Source organism: Columba livia, chromosome 6 (assembly GCF_036013475.1).
Source record: "Columba livia isolate bColLiv1 breed racing homer chromosome 6, bColLiv1.pat.W.v2, whole genome shotgun sequence".
In the NCBI taxonomy this organism is placed as follows: domain Eukaryota; kingdom Metazoa; phylum Chordata; class Aves; order Columbiformes; family Columbidae; genus Columba; species Columba livia.
Genome location: NC_088607.1, coordinates 14,654,895 through 14,676,538, shown reverse-complemented (window position 1 = coordinate 14,676,538; position 21,644 = coordinate 14,654,895). Strand labels below are relative to the sequence as shown.

The following is a 21,644-nucleotide window of genomic DNA, read 5'->3' as shown; positions in this document are numbered from 1 at the left end:
GAAGCTCTGACAGCAGCAAAAATGGAAAAGTACAACACTGCCCCTTCAACAGGACACATACATGTGTGTTCACACATGTCCCAGTTTGGTCTGCACCTGCGTTAATGCCACTCACGATAACAAAAGTTTCAAGAACCCTTTCTGCAGTGGAAAACCAGGAGAAGATTCTAGTTTTCACATGTGTTGAATGGACCCTTGGTATTCATATCAATCATTAGAAAAATGCACATTTTCAAAGTAATGAGACTTGACAATGGAGCTTCATGACATCAAGAAGAGTTTCAAGTTATTTAGCTTAACAGTTATTGGTTGGTTATAAGGATAAGTTAAGGGTGTTTGGGAGTCTTAGCATTACCAGAACAGTAAATTTAGTTTAATGTTAACATACCAAAAGCCAGCATAAATACAAAAGACCAGATGAGCAGATATATTTTGAAGAGTACGACTCCAGTTGCAGTTAAAAAACAAACAGAAATGCAGGTGCTGGGAACAAGCCATTTAGGGCAGTTTTTAAAAGCTAGCTTCACTTCATACACATTTCTCAAGTGGGAGTGAGAGCAACGGAGAAAGATAGAAAAAGAAAATACGGCTAATGAGAACAGCCTTTCCACGTTCCCTAGGAAGCAGCCCTGCTTAACATCTCTGTTCTGTGAATTTAAGAGAGTCAGCAGTGGTAAATTTGTTTTTAATATTCAAGCTTTCAAGCCTTGCAAGCTAGTTGGCCAATGGCCCTTTCTATTCCAATGTTTTTTGGCGCCTTATTTACACAAGCATTACATCCGGAGAGCCTTTGAATATCATTTCACATGGATTAAGGGAAGAACATTTGCTTCTGCTAATCAGGACATCTGGTTATTTTTGTAACTCACAGACATCTGCATTAGGCAGTTTGACTGCCCCATTCCTCATAACAAGGTTAGAGCTTAAGAAGCCTCAAGGACCTCTAGTTGAATTTTATTATCTGCATTTTTTTCACAGGCAGGTCTGTTTCAGAATTTCTTTTCCTAAATAGCACAAATCGATCAGCACCCTCACAGGTATACATATGCTTTTACAAATAGCGCTTTCTAGGCCTGATTTTATAGCGTACATCTTGTACGCCGAGATTTTATAGTAGTTCAAAGCTATCTACATCTTTTTAAGGAACAGAAAGCACATATTCCCAAAAAGCGTGGATGAAAGCATCCAATTAACCTTATGATACACATAATATAGATACACTTCTAAACATTCAACTAGGCCACTTATATAAGACTGGTGTGAGGACTTGTTCTGAATCTTATTATCACTGCGCTTTGGTTTGGCTGTTACTAGTGACTTGTCCTGCGTATCTGCTCCCCACACTGAACAAAGCAGTCTTCTTCCCTTTCTGTCCTTCAGGACAACCTTAAAGATTTCTCCGATCTTTTAAATTCTCACTCAAATTCTTCTTTAGACAGTTTCAGCTGAGGTTAATTTCTCTGCTAGACTGCAGAATTGTGCCACACACACCTCAGGAAGAGGGATTTCACATGCAACAGCAGCTTTATAAAGACAAACAGAATCAATCAGGGCTCGGCTTTCCTTTCATTTTGCTACATTCCTTTCACAAAAATTCATTTTCAACACTCATCCCAGGGTGTTAAAAGTACTAAAGTTAGAAATTATACACTCTCATTCTCAGTTTACAAGATTCTTCCCTACACCATATCATAGCTTTTATCAGTGCTTTTGTATGCTGGAATATTATGGGTTTTCTTACTTTTTTCCCCCTACATGTGAGAAAAAAAGCAAAAAGTCGGCTTTTACAGACTCTGAACATAAGCCAACATCCAAAAAGTATGTCAAAAACATATTTCTAGTACTAACAAGAGTTAGCAAGAGCCAACAGATCTAGGGAGAGGTTTTTTTAAACTTTTTATTTATTAAAATTCTCTAGATACAGATTAACTTCCCTTGTACAATATTTATTATGGCTTCATCTGCATACGAGCTGCAAGTGCTCTCAGAACTGGGTTGTAAAATTGGCTACTTTTGCTGTCCATTTCACATCCTTCTTGAAGCATTATTTTCTAACTTTTTATAACTAATTCCATGAAATAAGCCATGCTGCCTCACTGCTCTCACTAACCCCTTCCCTTCCTGTCCCTGCTCATCACCTACACTTATTTTGGTGTTTTTTTCAAAACCCCTCATTCTGAGCTTTCCTGTCAAGTAGACAAAAAGATCTCTACTTCTCATCACACCCCTTCTGTGGCTTTTTCACTCCCAAACATCTAATTCAACCACACCACCATAATCCTGTTTTACTGTTTTATGCTTTCTTATCCTTTTCTTGTCGTTTTTTTCCTTCCTATTTTTCACTGCAGGAAAGGGGAAAAGGAGATACAAAACAAAGGTATGAAGCAGAAGTTAAGCTGTCTGCCCAAAGTCAAAATGACAGCATGGGGGAACAAACCCTAAATTCTGTGTCCCACACTGTGTTAACTTTTCAGCCCCAGTTCCTCCCCAAAGTAGTGAATGAAAGCAGCTCACTTGTTTAAAGAAATGGCTACTCAGTGATCTCACTGCAGCGCTAGACTGACGTGAATTCACAGCATATTGTCCACATCACAGTATGCAGAGGCAGTCGTATCTTTGTATTAGACAATGTGGGCCAAGTGTTCCCACAGCCAAAGCGACTTGGTCTTCAATCCAGAACAGGCTCAAAGTACCTACAGAGTCACAATGGACCAGTTCAGGCGACATAACTCCACCTCGCCAACACGTCTCACAGTAGTCATCTGCCCATGTGGTCAGACCTTGGTGCTTTTTCCAGCTTCCAAAGCTACATTAATCATGGGAAATATCATCCACCACTGGACTACAGGGCAAATTTATTAACTTCCAATACACGGTGTGTTTACTTCCATACAGTGCTGCTGAAAAACCTGATCACTGATATAAAAAGAAAGGGTGTGAGTCTAAACATGTCCCAACCTTCCATCACATCAAGCAAAAAAAAATTATAATCTTCTAATAACATAATAGAAAAATACAGATTAGGCACCATACATTATAACATTGAACTAGCAACCATTGTGGCCTTGTAACAGCAGCTGCCACCCAAGAAACAAACCCCTGGGTTGTCCTGATTTGGCTACACCAAATTTGAACGTGGTAACACAACAGCCTCTCCTGTAACATTTACATTTAAAAGCCCACTAATAAATTCTGCTATTACAAAATAATTCCAAATCTGAAATGCCATTTTCTTAAGCTAGAGCAAGGAGTTACAAAATGTTCTTGCAAATCTCACTCTGCTGGGTAAGGAGGAAGAGTTGGACCTGCTATGGAGATCACCAAATGAGGTGGGTAATCAAGCAATCAAAGAAGAAAAGAAAGGTGTACATAGTATCTTGCCTTCAGATACCTTGGGGCTAGCAAACATTTTTTCCCATAGGAAATTATACAGCTCTAGATCACTGTCTATTGAGATCCACTATTCACAGCTTTTTACTACAACATGAATGGCTTATTAAACCTACAACATATTTGTTTTAGTTAACTTCTTGGTGGAGAGGGGCCAGGAAAACAAAATGTACTTAAATGCTGAATTTTTTTTTCCAGGCTGAATGCCTTTCATCCAATAAGACATTCAAAGCAGTGACCCAGCAAATGGATTGAAAAAGCAATCTTCCGTCTCAGTGCCACATTATCATTCCTATTCAGTATTCTCGGTGAGATATCTCAATCAGCTGGATGTGTGTGTAAGTGACAGCGCAGCCCATTGCTGGGTTAATTAAACATTTGACTTTAACACCCTCCCCGTCATTAAGCAAATAAAAACAGATAATTCAAACTGCACTTCATCCACGGGGTACACAACATACATGTCAAAATTAAGAGAGTCCAAGGCCCTCGGGGAGTTCTGCTCGGGGAGGTAATCAGTTTAAATCTTATCTGGTTTATCAATTATTCTATTGATTAAAGCAGGGTGATTATACAAAACTCCCTCTTGCCACATGGGATACATGTCAGCAGAGCAGGACAACACAGGGAGGCTCAAAAACGATTTAAAGAAAATACAGACAGATGAATAACAGTCTGTTAGTACACGCCAGTAATCCATAAATGGAAAGCCTGATTCTTCTTTTTAAACAAGTGAAATAAAGTCCTTCCAAATTAGAGTGCCAATGTTCTTACCTCATCTACTTTAAAATCAGATCTATATGTTGAAAGGGCAACATTTCTTCATTTTAAGCAGATTATTTCTTGCCCAGGATTTGAAACATGTTTTATTGATACTGGTCTTGGAGCACAACAGAGACACCAAACACAAGAAATTTCAGACTTTTACAAGGCATTATACTTATCTATCAATGACTTGCAAAGAGTGGATGGAAAGGGCTTTCTCAGTGCTTGAACTCTCCCACATACATACATGACACAGCCGTCAGTACAATGTTGGATTTTAACGATTAAACTGTGACAGTTCATCTCAGACATTACAAGATTGTGCTTTGGAGTTTTGGAGATTTTTTTTTTTGTTTCGTTTTGCAGCCCTCCAAAATGAGACACTAGCAGCTGTGGAAGCTGCCACTGCCACATTCTCCTGATTTTCAACAAGCCCTCACACACAATCCCCCCCCAGTAGTCCTTAATGCAGCTTCTCTTGCATACAGCCACAGTACACAAAGCAATTCCAGTTACTTCTCATTTTTTATTTCCAAGCAAAGAAAGGTTCAGATGACCTCTGCCTCTTCCAAGGTCTGTTTGTGTCCCGAGTTAGAGAGCACAGTCCCACCTCCACTATCTTCCCAGTAACATTTTGTTTCAAGTTCTATTGTCATATCCTTAACTGGCCTGTACAAGACCTTGCCTTATACATACAAATGGGGACCCTTTAAAAATGAAACATTGCAACCTAAGAAAAAAAAATTAATTTCTTAAAGTTCCCTCAAAGCAAACAATTAGCAGCAGAAGAAAGATCCACTTTAAACCAGGGACTTTTTTTTCCATACCATCTCCTACAATGCATTTCATAATGGTCAGACTGGTAATGCAAACTATTCATTACTCATCACATGTCAATTTTTAACCAGGGTTTGAACCCCAGCAGTCAAAATGCCGACAAGCCAGAGAGCTCCAGTGCCCCACTGGCCAGTGCTGTTGGAGCTGCAGTCACAGAAATTTTAAGGACAGCTGAAAAGCAGGGCCGAGGTGTGTTCTTGCCCTTCACCTTCAGAAGGGGATTATACGCCACTCCATATTGGCACTGCGTGTGCATCCAACCAAGCCTCTTCTTCATAGATCTCTTTTCTTCTTTGGAAGCAAGCTAGAAGCCTGTATTAGCATGCTGTATTTTACTCTCACCACTAGAAATACTGAGGGTGCTATTTGTAATTGTATTCTTTTAAGAGGTTTGTTCTCTGCAGCTGTTTTCTGCTTGCAGTGTATTTTGTGTAATCAGCACATCATCATAAATACATTGGCTGTTCCCCTGAGGGAAGCTGTCACTGTTTAATTTACAGAACAACCTGGCCAATGTGAATTCTAACACTACAGCACTATGGCAAGAAGTTACCACACTCGGAAAAACAGGTTTCTATGAATTTTTATTTCAAGAGCTGGTCCCAGGACAATTTAGGTTCTAGAAATAGATTGTTTTTAAAAGCACTGTATACACTGGATGGAATGGATTCTTTCCCACTCACAGCTTCTTAAGGCAGCACCAAACTCACTCCCACACTATTTTAAAGGTGACAACCCCAATCTCCCCAACATGACCACCTTCACTTCTGACTGTACCAAAAGGCAGCACTGTACATACATGTCTTATGCTACACATAATTATTAAAAAATAAAATAAAATAAAAAAGAACAACCCAAAACATTGTGTTAGTTGTCTTCATTTCAACAAGGGAACGTACTCTGTTGCAAGGTCAAATGTTATTACCTACATCAAAGGGTTGCTGCACAGTTTATTACTCTGAAGATGTGACAGAAGAGCAAGGCATATTCCTGAAAGAGTAAAAACATATGCAGCTTTATGGGCTGAATGAAGAGTTACGTCCTTTGTTTGCTGGATATATGTTTCTATCTTGAGAGAATAAATCACAAGGATTTTTGTAGAAGGTATGCAAAAGGTGGATAGTTGATCTTACTATATACAGACACAATTTAGAAAATTTTGTAATGGTACCAAATCATACTGGCAATCATTTAAGAACTAAACATGAACCCCAAATTAACATTTGGGCATGATCAATGACTTACTTGGATATTTCATTAGCAATGGCTACTAGAAGCAGTCCACCCGACTACATGGAAAGGGAGCTGATAAGGTCAGCAACCTGATTTCATTTTTTTTCATATTTATATATGTATGTGTATATACTTATATATATATAATAAAAATGCTGAAGAGAAACAACTACAAATGTAAATAAAATCAAAAACAATTTAATGGATAAATATGTTTTGGAATTCTCCTCCAGAGCAACACAAAACTATTTCATACATATTTTTTTAAAATCTGCTTTTCATTTGGGGGGACAGGAGGTTGTTAAACAAATTTCAATGAAACTGAAAAATCCCAAGTTCTGTGTATAGCAGCACTTTGCTAATTCTCAGTGGTAATTAGAAGCCCTGTTTAACATCACCAGACACGGGGCAAGTATACAAACATAACAAAAAAAGAATCATGTACATCACAGAGTATTGGTTATGTATTTTGACAAGCATAGTTTAATTTTACGTAGTTTGCAGAGCATTCCAGTAAATTATTTTAATGTACTTGAAAATTAACCAAATTTAAGCAACAACAATTAAAGCAAAATAAATACCATCTTATCTCTGATATGGTTTATGAGAATGATCTACCAAACATACAGAAAGCTGAGTGGAAATGGATGAAACGTTACGGAAAACTGAGTCAGCTGAGTCTATAGAATAAAGAATACAGGAAAGAGAACATCTGACTATTGATATGCACCATGGAAGTAGCCAACAGAAAGCAGAAGAAATAAAAAGAAACCCACTCGACACAGTGTAGCAATGTAAGTATCTCTTCAAGCTATGAATTTTAAGATGTAGCAAGTGTATTTCTATTCTGAGCCTTTGGGTTTGTCCTCCTGAAATTCGCATGTGGTCACATAAATACCTGATCCCAAAGAAGAAATAATTCATTTTGTTCTCCCTATACATGCATGCATTTAAATAGAAATACCTCTGCACGTTACATTTCCCAAGAGTCTTTGAGTTCTGACTAACATTGGCTTAAGTGTGGATAAAGTACTTCATGACTTCTCCAAATTTGTGGCAAAATTCTCTATTTTACTTTTTGAATTAATTTTTTTATTTAATGTGGTATTAGCTTCTTGCCAGCTCTCCAAAAACAGGTGCATTTGACCTTGCGCAATTGGCTCCCCCTGCAGCACTGTCCCTGGAGCCATCAGATTCAAACCCATAACCAAACCAGGTGATTTACAGCAGCCTGCGCTGGTGCTGAACACACAGAAACACCGACAATCGCTGGGAGGGGACTGCAGAGGCGTGTGCTCAATGCCTTCTTCAAGTAAAGAAACAAAGATTAAGATTAGACAACGGTTAGACTACTTGGAAAAGCGTGGAAAAGTCACTAAAATGTTATTTTTCTAAAAAAAACAACATATTAAGGCAGCCGAAGCAGCAGTTTCGTTGCAGATCTGGACCCCCCGCCCTGCAGTACCGGCCGGGGCCGTGAGAGCGCAGCACAGCACGCGGGATGCCGCGCGCCCGGACACGTGCGCGGCGCCGCGCGCGCGCACCCGCCCCGCCTGATTCTAATTCAATTAGTGCAGCCTGCAACTCCAGAAAAGAGTAATTCAATTAGTGCATTGTGGAGCTCGACAATACCTCCAAGCAGATGTTCGCAGTCCTGAGGAACCGGAGCTCACTTTAAAAATACCTGTACGCCTTCAGCGCGCGCTGCACACGCCATTTGTCACTACGGCTTTACACACCTTCCTGACTTCTAACAAGGGAAGACAGAAAACTTGGATGAGTTTTGTTTCATTTTTTAATCTAATCAGCCAAACTAATTCACGTGTGCTAAAGATCTTGCCCTCTCCATACCAGCAAAAAGTGCATCACATAGTGACAAGATCATTAATGCAGAATCTGAAGGGGCTACAATGCACTTTAAATTAATCATGCTGGGCAAACTGGGGTGGTATTTCTCAATGATGATACTGTCACACTGCTTGATACTCAGACCGAAGAATAAAAGCATGTGCAACTTTTGACAATCAATACACATGGAGAATAAATGCCTATTTCTAACTACTAAATTGTAACGTACTACCAAAAAAAATGTCTCCACTGATCCACGCAAGAGGACTTCTTTGCCACAAGAAAGGAAGGAAGTATCTCTTGTTGCTTCTACTAGCTGAGAGTTGAGATCCTGCAGCACAGCCCAGGGGCTGTCAGCGTTTGGTGGGCTTCCCAGCATCACCATGTATCAGCACGGCTTATAGCACCCACCAGAGAAGGCTGTTAGATGGAAGCAGGGATAAACCCCAAACATGTTTGTTTACCAAAACTGTTCTATAGCCATTGGGCATTTATTAAAAAAATAAATCCCTGGCTGGGATGACCCTCTTGGTCCTCCCACAGCGAAGCTCCCAAAAGTCTGAGCCACCGGGGGCTGGATTCAAGTGCAAAAATTACACTATCAATTTGGCTTAATTTCTGCTACTTCTCGTATCCCCCTCATGCTTGTGTAATTGCTCCTGCCATGTGGTAAAACAAAACAGGAGAAACTGATGCTGAACACCTCCAACAAGAAACTTTGCTTAAAAAAAACAGGTGTCACATTGTGGCAGTTCAATATTTCATAGCCAATACAAGGAATGTGCAACAGCACTGCAACTTTAAATCTTTGCCTGCCGTGTCAGTCTCTCTTCTCTCATTGTAATGCCAAAGGGAACAGCAATCAGAGTGGAGATGTTCAACGTGATAGAGGTCAGGACACCGGTGGATCAACGTACCAGAAACACGACCTTGTTTATTTTTTTCCCCAGTGTTATTGTTTACAGGGTGCTTTGCTCATGTACCTTGTGGTTCTTAGCTAAAAGATGAAATTACAGCCCAGGATGAAGCGCCCAGGCACACATCCAATTTGTGTTTCCATCTCAGAAAACAAAAAGCTTCTGAGGCCCTCGGGCTGCCATTCAAACTTGGAGAGGCTGACATTTTTAACAGCATGAACCAGAGACTGGCAGAGGGAATGATCTAATGCATTTCTGACTTGTCAATCAAAGATCTCACCTCTGCTGTCTTGTAAACAGTTGGGGGCCACCTAACTACATTCATAACCAGGGGAGAGCCTGCTGCCAGCCAGGGAGTGCTGGGACCACAAGCTCCGGCTATATTAGTCACCAAAATTCTGATTCCATTTTAGAGGAGCACTATAAACCCTCTGTGGGCAGACTCCACGTGGCCACTGGGAGAGTGCAAGGGGGATACAGAGCAGGCTGGGCTGGGGGCGGCCACGTCTCCACACCGAGGGGGTCTGACTGGACAACCCATCTCTCTCCCAGTTAGAGACAGAACTATGCGCACCGCTAAACATTGGCTCCAAAGCCAATTTCCTTCAAATGGACTTTTCACTAAAGCATTTCTGAACATGCACAGTTTGCCCACCACTCAGTTTTAGCACCTGTAAGGCCATAAATAATGCAACACTGCTTCTCACATTTACATTGTATTTCTCAGCAATAAAACAACAGCTCTTAAGGTAAAACACGTGAACATGCTGAAGGAAGTTTAAGAAAATGAGTGTTTCTATTTCCCAACAATGCTTCTTTAACAAATATTCCACTTCCTAACATGAAAATGTAAACATTGGAACAAAATAGATGTAAAAATCCCTTGAGAAATTAGTTCATCTCTTCCTCATGGGTGCAACGGGCTTCCATTACTACAGACCATTTACATCTTTCACACTCTCGCCTTTCTCCAGAAGCTATCTCAGTCCAAAGAAAGGAGCGGTGTACATCACATGCCTGCTGCACAGCCTCAGGTGTGCAACTTCAATTTGCCCACCACAGTCCATCCATGCTTTCCTCAACCAGGACACAGCTTTCTGCCCAGACCAAAGAAGACACACTTCACTTCTGCAAAACCAAGCAGAAAGTATTTCCCTTCAACTGACAAACCCTCGTGCAGTTCTTTATGATCAAGACCCTCACTTCAGGTAAGCAAAATGTGAATTTCTGGCATTTCAGAGAGCCATTTCTGTATTGAACAAGATGCTGCTACCTCTGCCACAGAAGTTAATCCTCCTCTTGGACTACCAGAGCCTGTTACAGAATAAGAGTTTTGGATCTGGCAAAATAAAGCTGACCAGACTACTCTTTGTTTTTCCATTGGTGCCTAGGCGCCACACAAAGAAGTTATCACTCTTATCCCAAAACATTTACAATTTAAACTGGAGCTGATATTTGTGATGGGTGTCAATTAGATAAAAAGGAAGAACTGGACTGTTCTCTGTGGTTACCCTGATCCATAACCTTGGCAAGACTTTTAAATTGCTCCTCATGTCTTCTCATTTATAAAACAGCTTACAGAAATAATTCAAGGAAATATTACGGTCTTCTGCAAACCTGGAAGGATTAATAGAATAATTTCCTTGGCATACTTGACAGATGTAACTGTTAAGTCACAATCTTCAAAGAACTGCAACTATTGAAAGCAACACAAATTGAGCCTTGTGAGCATGCACAGAAAAGATTTAAAAAGGGAAAGTAATTATCTTCAAACAAAAGATGTCATGAAAAGAGACACCTGTTGGCACATCTGGAAACTTCCAAAGCATGGATTTCTATGAAACAGAATATACTCTGTATAAGTTTATTTTTTTATTAAAAGAATCTACACTCAGCTTCGTTTTCAGTTGCTTTACAGAACAATACAGTACCGTACTTGGAATGGCTGGTCTTTTCCTCTTGTTAAAATATCCTTTGAGCTCTTCCCACAGCCCCTTATAAGGAGTTCATGTCCCAATTTGCTGCCATCTTCCACCATGATCTCTATGAAATCCAGTTACATAATAGACTACCCGTTGCAAAGCCCTTTGAGATAAGAGATGTTTAAAAACCGTTTCTAGCTCCTTATTCCACCATTCCTAGGATTAGCCTTAAAACCTTTCCCACTGTGGGAAGGTTGCCAAACGGAGCTGAGGAACCAGAAGATCCTGTTTTCACACAAGTGTCTCCAATAATAAAAACACATAAAGAAGAAAAATGAAGATATCTGACACATTAACAGAATAATCTCTCAACCGACTATCTGCCAATGTTTCCTGTGAGGAGTGAGCAGGGCTTTAACTGAGCTATTCTAAAAGACCCTCTTTCCACGTTTCTGTCTGAGCATCTGAAGGTAAGCATGTAAACAACTAGACAAATTCAGCAGTGACTAAGTAGCCTTCCAGATGGCATCTTCTCTTTTGCCACAAGCAAAGCACATTGATATGCTTCTCCAGTTACTTCAAGCTTGCTACGGAAAAAAGAAAATAATATGAAATAATTCGCTGGGCTACACAAAAGTCTTTAATGCTTTCCTGAAGATTCGATACCAAAAAAAGCATTAAAGAATGATGGAAGTATTGCAACGTCACAGCTTCAAGCAGGCTCCAAATGACTCCCATGTAGACTTGTGCACTGGAAAATACAGAATCCATGCCTCATAAAGGGCAGTTTTCTTCAAACCATGCAAGTTAATGGGGATCAAAGCCCATTGAAAAAAAATTGACTGACTCATTGCTGCAGAAGCTGCTGCTGGCAATTTAGTTTCTCTCTTAACTGACACTAAATACGTTCTTCAACCTAAGAGCCAAAGTGCTGTGAAGAGTACCAGTACACCATTTTAGATGGCAAGTGGCGCAGACTTCCTGAGTTCCCATAGTCACTAAATACACATGGAAATGTCTTTCAAACTCTGCAGGAATGCAAATGTCAAAGTCACAGCACTCTCCCAAGAAACCGTACATGGTGAACGGTTGCGCAGCTGACTCATTTGACCCCAAATATGTATGTGCTGTATTAATAGAAAAGTTATTGTTCATATCCATCATTAGCAAGAACATCTTGAGCTAAGAGAGGCTAATCTCCCTTCCCCTTTGTAATATATGCTTATTCTGAGTAATCAAAAATAATTCAAATAGAAAGAAAGAAGTCCCAATTTGAGTTTATAAACTGCTTTCTATATACTGTTAAGTTTCTCTAAAACCTGATCTCAAAGAGCGCTGAGATTTATTCAACAGCAGAAAACCCAAAAATGAGGCCTATCTTATTTAGTCAAATTGTGTAAATCAGGATTAAAAGTAGGAGGCTAAATTCTGCCTGTTGTCTCCGGAGTCCTCTTAGACTAATAAAAAGTCATCTTCCCCCTCCCCCACAGAAAGCTCTGCTAAAAGCTTGCTTCAGCAAAGGAGGCCTGGCAGGACACCTTCTCGAGTCCATCAGTGCTACTGCTGGGTCAGCAAAGAGTTGAAGCAAAATGATGCAAGACACTTAAGCCTCTCCTGAGACTGAGAGGATTATTTCCACAGTACTCTGGGAGCACGAAGACAAATACCAAATAACCACGCTGTCCTTTAAGGGCAGGTAATGAACCTTCACCAAATGACTGAAAATTTCAGAAGGATTCTAGCTTATTCATTATGTCTGGTTTTGCAAGATTCTGGTGAATACAACTACCTGCCACAGGTTAGGTCAGCAACAGCATAATCCAGCAGCACACACCTTGAAGAAAACATTCATGATGCCATGAGCTCCAACGAACGTGCAGCCTACAGAGAAACTCCTAAGGTCCCTCAGTCACTGCAGTTCACAGAACATCTCAGAGACAGAGTATCCAACATGAACATAATATCTCTGCACTCCAGTCTCTGAGGCTCTCCTGGTTATAACCACATCATCGTAAAATACTGGCAATGATCTCGAGCCTTGTCTAAGTCTCTAGATGCTCACCCAACAGCTGCCTCGCTCTCCAACCACCGGAGAGTAGCTGCATTTTATAACATTCACTGGTCACCCAAAGCGTCTGAACAAACCTGTTTGGCAGAAAGCTGTGTCACAACAGAAGGAAAAAAAAAAAAAAAAAAAAGCTTGAATCTAATAAATTCAGAGAGCAAAGAATGAACAGATTTCCTTTATTTGTGTTTCGATTGACAGCTTACTAGTACAATAATTTTCTGTAGTCAAAATGTCCAGACTACTGCTAACAAACCTGAAGCAAACAACTGTTGGCATCAATTATCACTGTGGCAATGAACCCACCCCCTCAGTCCTTCAAGTGGCAAACAGAAAATTTAGATAGGAGGGGAAACACTGCATGACTAGCCAGATTGGAGACTGTGTGATGGATACTGTTTGCCAAATATAATTAAGGGGTATATTTTTGACACAGTTGAAAGCCAACAGAAAAGATGATGGTACCAATCCAATTTAGACAAAATAGTTACATTATATCACGGTAATGGAAATGTTCCAGCACTGAGCTGCCCTGAATCTACACAAGATGGGTTTAAATACCAGAGATCTGAACGACATAGGAGAGGCATAAAGTATGAAGCAGAATAAGGGGAGTTAAAGCAAGCAAGTAAAGGATGCACACGTACACAGGTGAAGAGAAAAGAAAGAGTGGGGAGAGACAGAAAGTACCTGGAAAGCTGGGAGTGCGCCAGTCCCTGGGTTATACAGGCATCGCAGCGAGGGCATGCTGTCCGCCAGGCTGGAGCAGCCCAGCCACAGAGATCTGGGCATAGAGCACTGCAGAGAAAGGACAACTATGAGATGGGACTGTGTGAGACAGGATGGCACAGATTACAGGAATTTTCAAGGCTTAGCCAAATGGCATCAACACCTGGCCTTAAAGACTGAGAAATCTTTAAGAGAACACAAACTGCTGATGAGTCTTTTCCCTGGGAGAAGCTTTACCGATGTCACAGTAGCAAGAAAAAGGCACTATGGATCAAGAAAGCAAAACTTTGATCACTTTTCTATGCCAACATTGTGAGTTTTTCCAATAATAAAAAGTTTCTTTCCAATTAATCAGACCTCTTCTCCATGAACAACCACGCTCCAGGCACAACACAAAGCAAGCAATTTTGCAAGGGAAGCAGAAATGGAAATGACAACTTTAAGTGTAACACTGGCAGGGAAAGAAAAAGGTTTGTATGTTTGGGTTTTGTCTGTAAAGGGATCAAAAGGAAAAACCTGCAATCCAAGGTGAACAGGAACTTGGTGATACTTTATAGGAGTTTCATGTTTCTGCTTGCCTTGTTATTTGTTAAAATAAAATACAATTATTATAATAAATTGATTCTGTTCTTCGAAATACAAATACAAACCAGGAGCCAAAGCAGCCAATCAAGGAAAATGCTAGTCACTTTGATAGTTAAAGTCATTACCCCCTGAAATATAGAGAGCTGCTTGTTCATTTTACACCACTACTATTAAATTTAGGGATGCATTATGATAGCAATTGCTTTTACCAGCCACAGTTTTTGATGCCATAAGCACTACTGCATTTGTCTAATTACTGGCAAGGCAGGAAAAAACAAGTATATTTTAAATTGGCATGTAGCTATGAAAACTGTAGGATGTGATAGATCAGATGCTAGAGGTTTCAAACCCTCATACTCTTCTTTTTTGCAATCCTTCCCCCCCCCTTTTTTTTTTTAAGGGGGGGATGGGTGGAAATCTGAGTGGAAAGGGCAGCTGGAATGGGTATGAAATGACAGCTGCCTTTTGAGCCACCATTTCTTGCTGCTCTTAAGAGGACTAAAAAACCTTGCACAATCTTGCACTAAATTAGTATGTAGGAGCAACATAACATCCTTGAATAAGCAGGAAGGTGATCACCAACATCCATAATCTGGTACTGTGCAGCCAGCCACAGAGAGATTAACCCTGTCTATCACCACAGTCTTTGCCGTACTTTGTTGCAATTTACACTGCTGTTCCAGAAATAGTATTGAAAGACTGCTGGGGAACATAACCTATACAAACGGACTTATTAGAAGTTTATGATACCTTAAAATAAATCCCTCCCCTCAATCTCAAAAAGTCTTCACTTTACAAAGATACTGAAACTCGAGAACTTGACTACTTCATAATATTACACATTACATGAATTTGTAGATAATGTTCAACCTGAAGACAACGAAATTACAGCCATAGTGTTATAACAAGCAACAAAAACGCAAGCCATACTTCCTTGCTTGCAATCCTAACCTCCCAGAAAGCAAACACTCCCACAAACCAAAACCTTTCAAATGCCAGTAATCTTTTCTTTGTAATGTAATATGTATCACTTCAGCTACTAAAAGCTGTTGTGACAGTCAGCCTTAAAAATCTGTATGTGTATATATATACATGTATGAAGTGAACAGCTATGGTCAAGCATTTCACTGATTTAATAATACATTTACTTAAATCAAAGTTGTTTATTACTCTCATCACAGTAACAAGGGTGATTAACTACAATATGGTACCTCTGATGATAAAGATCAAATTCACTAGTAAGCATCAGCTGCTTACCATTACCCATCCTAGCATTCATAAAGTAATACAAACTAAATATAGAGTGATTTGATGTTTTGTTTGGTTAGTTGGTTGGTTGGTTTTGCATACAGACTTATCAGTAACGCCCCAACTACTTATTCCCTCTTCCCAGGTTTACCCATCCCTTGTGGTGGCTCAGGTTTTCATGCTGTCATAATGAACTCAAAGAACTGTTTGCCACTAAAATTAGACTGACAAGATAAAAGAGGTTACTTTAAATATTTGTGCTGACTGAATCACAGAAAGATAGAGAGGCAGGAAAAATGAGAACCACTCTGTCAGTGGAAAGGCAAGCTTATATTACCTAAAGTTTATGTGAGATTATGGCTCAAGTCAGAGCCACTACAAGCTGCACATATGGGAATTCATCATGCCAGGGCACTTAAAAGGTAATGAAATGCCTTCCTCCCAAATTGCCATGATAACAAAGGAAAACATTGGAGATCCATTCTGGAGAACTCCCTGTACCTACAGAGGATATCATTACTCACCCATGCACTCTTGCTGTTGAGTATTATTCCAGAATTAGGAAGTATGCAGTAAAAAATTAACATCACCTTCCATGACTTCTGAATCTGCTCCAGTACCTAACCAAATTGATATCACTGATACAGTTGTGTTACCTATCTTAAAAAAAAAAGTGTGTGAAGTTGCACTCAGTGTGGGAGAAAATGTCATTCCTGTACCTGCCTTTTACCTATTGAAGGAAGCAGAGACGCTAAATTACTGTTGGTGACTGAAAGAGGCTTATTCACAAGCATGAACAAAAGGCCCCAGGTGCTTCAATAGAAACAGCTTGTGTGTAAATCAGATGAGTGACCCAACAGAACAACTTCATTTACAGCCTGATCTCTGAAAAATCTCAACAGCCTCTATCCCCATGCACTGAGCAAGCTGCATGTCAAACACTCACTTTTGTACTGTCAGCTCCACAAACAAGGGACTGGCCTCAACATTCACTACTTGAAAGCTGACTGACCAAATCCTCTCCCGAACTCAAGTCAACCGACACTGATTCTTCAAAACAAAGATACAGAGGCACAGCGGCTGGACTGCAGCCAAATGGGAATGCTGATATTGCTTGCTAAGTACTGGGCCAGGCTGCAGCAGCCTCTATACCTTCCTGACTCCTGACTGCACTAATACTTCGGATGTCTGCACAACTTTCAGACTCAGGGACACAAAACTTGAAATTTATAAAAGCTAAGCATCTTTAATATATATCGAATGGCCTAAAATAGGGAATTATTTGACAAAAACCCAAAATATCTTTTTCCAACTTATTTTCAAGTCTCGTTCCCTGAACCATGAAATACATTTTCTCACTAAAGAAATACAGGGAATAGTTTCAAACAAGACCAGTATCCTCCTCCTGATAGAATCTGGTACCAGCTGCTGCACTGGTGATTAAAATGGGCTTGTCTTACTTCGAATTAAAACAGGCTGGACGCATTCACAGTCACTGGCTGAGCAGAGTGGGCAGTAACTGTGAACTGAAGGGAAGTCATAGTTTAACTTGTTCAACTGTTCTTGTAACCATACTGCAAGAACATTTTTTACTGCATCAGATGTTCCGCCACTAATAGCCAACTCTCTCTTCCAATTATTTGATGTCCTAAAGACAAATCTCAGTACAGACTCAATGGCTAATTTTTTTGCCAGTGCTAAAAATTGGTTATTTACTTTATTTGCTATTGCATTACAAGATTATACATTACCATTTCAGACTGGTTTCTTTATCAAATTTGTTCTCTTCTAGTCCTTCAGCAAATACAATATACCAGGGGTAACTAATAAAGTTTTAGTAAATTGTGTTACGGGTCAGAAATATATCACCTTGTCCTGTAAAACTAAGTGGCTATACATGGGGAAAAAAACAAAAGTTCTTGGACTACTACCATTTACAACTATAGTGCACAGGTGTGAAAATACAAACTTGCTGTAAAACAAGAACAACAACAACAACAACAACAACAAAAAATCAAACAATAGTTTAAGGATATTTTCTTCACACTTTGGAGAAATTAATTAGACAGTAGTAGAGAATGACTGTCTCTAATTGTGGGGCATTTTAGCATCATGAAAGTGTAATAACCTATTATCCCTGCCTGAACCCTGCACTCAATCATATGATAATCTGCATACCTAAAATGCCTTTGATTTACAGGTAATCTAACATATTTTTGTACATCTTCACAAGTTAGTGGCAAAGCCTAAAAGGAAACCCATTTCTTTTTCCAAGGGCTGCTTTCTGGTCGACTGTACATAACACTAATTTCAGCTGCTAACCACACTGATTTTTAATCATTGCCTCATACAGAATTATTTCCCTTTAACTCCAAAGATAAACCAATAACGATGTGAATTAAGATCCTGTTCACTCAGTATTTTCATTAAGGAGCATAAACAGAATAGGACATATGTTGACAAACATATGGGATACTCTGAGGAGTAGCAAAACTACATACACCACACCTGATCTTGATATGAGGAGACAAATCTTTCCCCACTCCTTGTTTTCATCAGTTTAGAAAGTAAATACAGGATGGTTGGCAAGTACAATTGTCCCTGAAAGTCTCTTCTGCAGTAGTTTTCCTGCACGCTCTCTAAAATCTTATTCTCAGGATATGTGCCTAAGGAATTTTGATCCTTTACGATACTCTATCAAACACACATTCAGATATTATTAGGGCTCCTAATATTCACAATTATTTTAATAATATAGCACAACAAATGGGACAACAAATTCCACTACTTTTCAGTCCCACTCAGTTCCTGTTATACTTTTTTGGCCACATATTTAACTAAGCCAATGATAGAAATATAACACACTTCGCTTTCACATTGTGTCCAATGTGCACTATTCCTGTCACCACGGAATGAAATACATTGTATGAAATCTATCAGACAAGACAGCTGCTATTTACATTATAAACGTTGGTCTCATGAAACTTAATAACAATTCCAGAAATTTACTTCTGGCTAAAAAGGGATTTTGGTTCCTTTCTTTGGTCAATATTTCATCTTTTCAACCTCTCACATATACCTAAACATGAAAAGGTATCTCATTTTCCCCTCTACTGTTCAGAGAGGTGTTCTCTTTTATTAAATACATATGATACAGGTATAAAAAGAGTATCAATTCCCAGTGCATCTTGTGTACTTTCACAATTAAAAAACCTGCCATACGCATTTCATTTTTCAGCTTGGGTAGCACTTGATCATACAGGTTTCTCATCTGAGGAAAAAAGTATACAATATAACTTAAAAAAACCCCTTGCAAAATTAGGAGAAAACTCTTTTTTCATTATTATTTTAGTAGTTTTTTGTGGGGCTTTGTTTTTTCTTTTGCCCCTATCCCAACAGTGGATATAAGACATACTAAATACATAATTACATGAGAGAGCCACCCAGCTTTCAAAGGAGCCATTCCAGTGAATTGTGTAAATAATATGCCTTTAAAAACCCTAACATATGAATACAGATTTACCAGTTATGGAGCAGTTATATACCTGAGAGACAAGAATAACCACTTAAAAAAAAATCCTGCCTAATTATGAACTTACCAAAGAGACTAGCACGGCTCAGAGCAAATTAATACTTTCATAACTTTCTCTCAAAGTTTTTTGTCTTTTTTCCTCTGAAAATAAGAAAAATGTTAAAAGCTGCAAGTCTTAATTAAGCCAAAAACAATGGCCAAAACCCGTACAGTTAGAATTCACACCTCCTTACACCCCAGACTACTGTTCCCTGCACTTAAGATAATTCTGACTTTGTCAATGGCAGGTTTTCTTGAAAGTCTTTCCACGGTAAGAAGATGAATTTATAAAATGAAGAGGCAACTACAGTATTCCTTGGAGTCTGACCATGAGAAAGATCTCCCAGGGTTCATCTAGCCCACAAATTGTCCGTTCTTCTGGCTGGCATGTATTGCACCAGAATCATGAAGGGCAACAGGCAGTTGCTGGTAAAACCAGAGCATTTCACAACTTCTCAGCTTCCACTGTGTTCAGACATTTTGTTCACATTTCCAGGAGCATGTATGGGGACAATTAAAAGTGGTTTATGCTCCTATTTTGCTATAGTGAATGTAATTGAGCTATCTTATTAAAGACCCTTGAAGCATTTTCATAAGCTGCAAATCAAGCAACTCAATATCTCACTTAGGTGATACTGTGAATACTGTGAATATGTTCCTAGGACAACCAGGTCTCACAAATAGGAGGCTGAAACGTACTACCAGGGTTCAATTATAACACTTTTCCTAGATTCCAAACATAGGAAATACTGGACTTTTTACAGATCACGGACTTCAGTGCAGTGGTACTCCCCCTCATGCTGTGGCTCAGGGGTTCGTACATTCGGCAAGCTTTCCTGTGCACACACAGCTCACACCACTGCAAATGATTCCTTTTCCTTCAGTCTCCCACTTTTCATGTAATTGCTCGGTAAATTTTCCTTAACGTACATGTTACACAAACTCTCCTCTAAACTTTTGCTACTTCTCTAGCTTACAGTAACTCTTTACAAGATATTTGAGTTCACTAACTACTCTTAAATAGCAAAGATAAGGGACATACAAAAGGGTCTACATACTCAGATTATCCAAATGATTTCTTACCTGGGTAGGATCCAGGAGAATCAAATCACAGCTTTTAGGTAAATGTTTGTGAAGAAACGTTTTCCCCAAAGAGTAGTTACTGAAGTTCAATCTGCAGGATTCCAGATCAACAGAAATTACACGCCCCAGAAAGGGGCCAACTTCTAGTCTTTAAGGTGTACGAGATCATAAGTTGCCAAGTGCTTGGGGGAACTTGTGTAGATCATATCTGAACTAGACAATACGAATGTTTTCATAATTACAGCTCTTTAATCCATGAAGCTGATAAATCTAAACCAGTGCACCTGCAGAGCTGTAAGGTTCAGATGCCAGACCCTTCTTTAAGGAGTAGAACATGCAGAGACTTGTGCTGCTTTGAGCAACACCACAGACGGTGTTAACAATAAGCCCTACCCAAACTTAATAAAAGCAATCGCAACAAGGTATAAAGCATGAAACTACCTGAAGGATTAAAATCGAGATCTTACAAGACCAAGAGCATTAGGCTCTTTCGTAAGCAAGAAAACACAGTTGCTATTAAGATCCATCATGTCCAAAGTCTGATTTTGCAGCAATTCCAAACAATTTAAAAAATCTTATTATGCCATAAGAGATAAATCTAATTCTTTGACACAGACATTCTCCATGAGTTTGGGCAGAGTAACACCGCATCTTCGTTCTGCATCCACACAGCACGGACAGCAGAACTACCCTGCCTGAGAGAGGTGCCAGAGACTGAGTGTATCCTCTCTTATGAAGCTCTGACAGATAACACCAAAAACTGAAACCAGAAAGCCAAGAAGAAGAGAACAGTGAATGATCATCCTTACAATAAAAAGCAGAAAGAGCAATATACCAACTGCCTAACCATCAGTGGACCTGAACAACTATGAGGCTTTAAAAAAGTACCAAATCCTACTCTAAGAAATGGGCTGAAACCTCTTCAGCTTAAGACACTTCTACAACTTGGTCTAAATTTCCGGCACACAAACTGCAGAGAACAAACCTACATTGGTGGAGAGATGAAATGGAGGCTTCATTTGATTTTCCCTCATCTCTAGCTGTATTTAATTCCATAAAATTTCTCAGGATTATTGTTATGTTACACACCAACCACACAAAGGTGTTTCAAGAATAACTGATATGTCTGTATAGCACTTTGCATTCTCGAAGTACTATATGAGTGTCAAATATTAATAATGAATTGCAGAAAGAAATCTTATTTCTACTTTCCACCCAAGGAATTAGTATGTGAATTTTAAAACACATGTGGACCCACTGAAAATAGAATATACGTTTTAGAAGTTAAGGAGGAGATCCTAATGACAAAATCAAAATGTTTCCATAATCATTGCGTTCTTCTCCTAGGAAAGTACAATTCTAGTGGAAGAATCCTGTTTTCACCACATTCCTGGTTTTTATGTTCTCTTTGCCAGCTGACTTGACTGAAGTGCAGACCATCAATATCTAAA

At 39.4% G+C, this 21,644-nt stretch overlaps 1 protein-coding gene across 32 annotated transcripts in view; it reads right to left on the bottom strand.

Moving 5' to 3' along the window:
• BTRC (beta-transducin repeat containing E3 ubiquitin protein ligase) overlaps positions 1 to 21,644 on the bottom strand; it is a 120,403-nt gene that overhangs the window by 78,882 nt on the left and 19,877 nt on the right. For 18 of the 32 annotated variants that reach the window (XM_065068225.1, XM_065068228.1, XM_065068227.1 and 15 more), the window contains one exon: positions 13,668 to 13,775. The exons of 13 other annotated variants lie outside the window; for them this stretch is intronic. In XM_065068225.1, coding sequence (XP_064924297.1) covers positions 13,668 to 13,775 — 108 coding nt within the window. Of the gene's footprint in view, positions 1 to 13,667; positions 13,776 to 20,193; positions 20,285 to 21,644 lie in introns of all 32 variants that reach the window. One more of the 32 variants, XM_065068257.1, reaches the window with a different exon arrangement.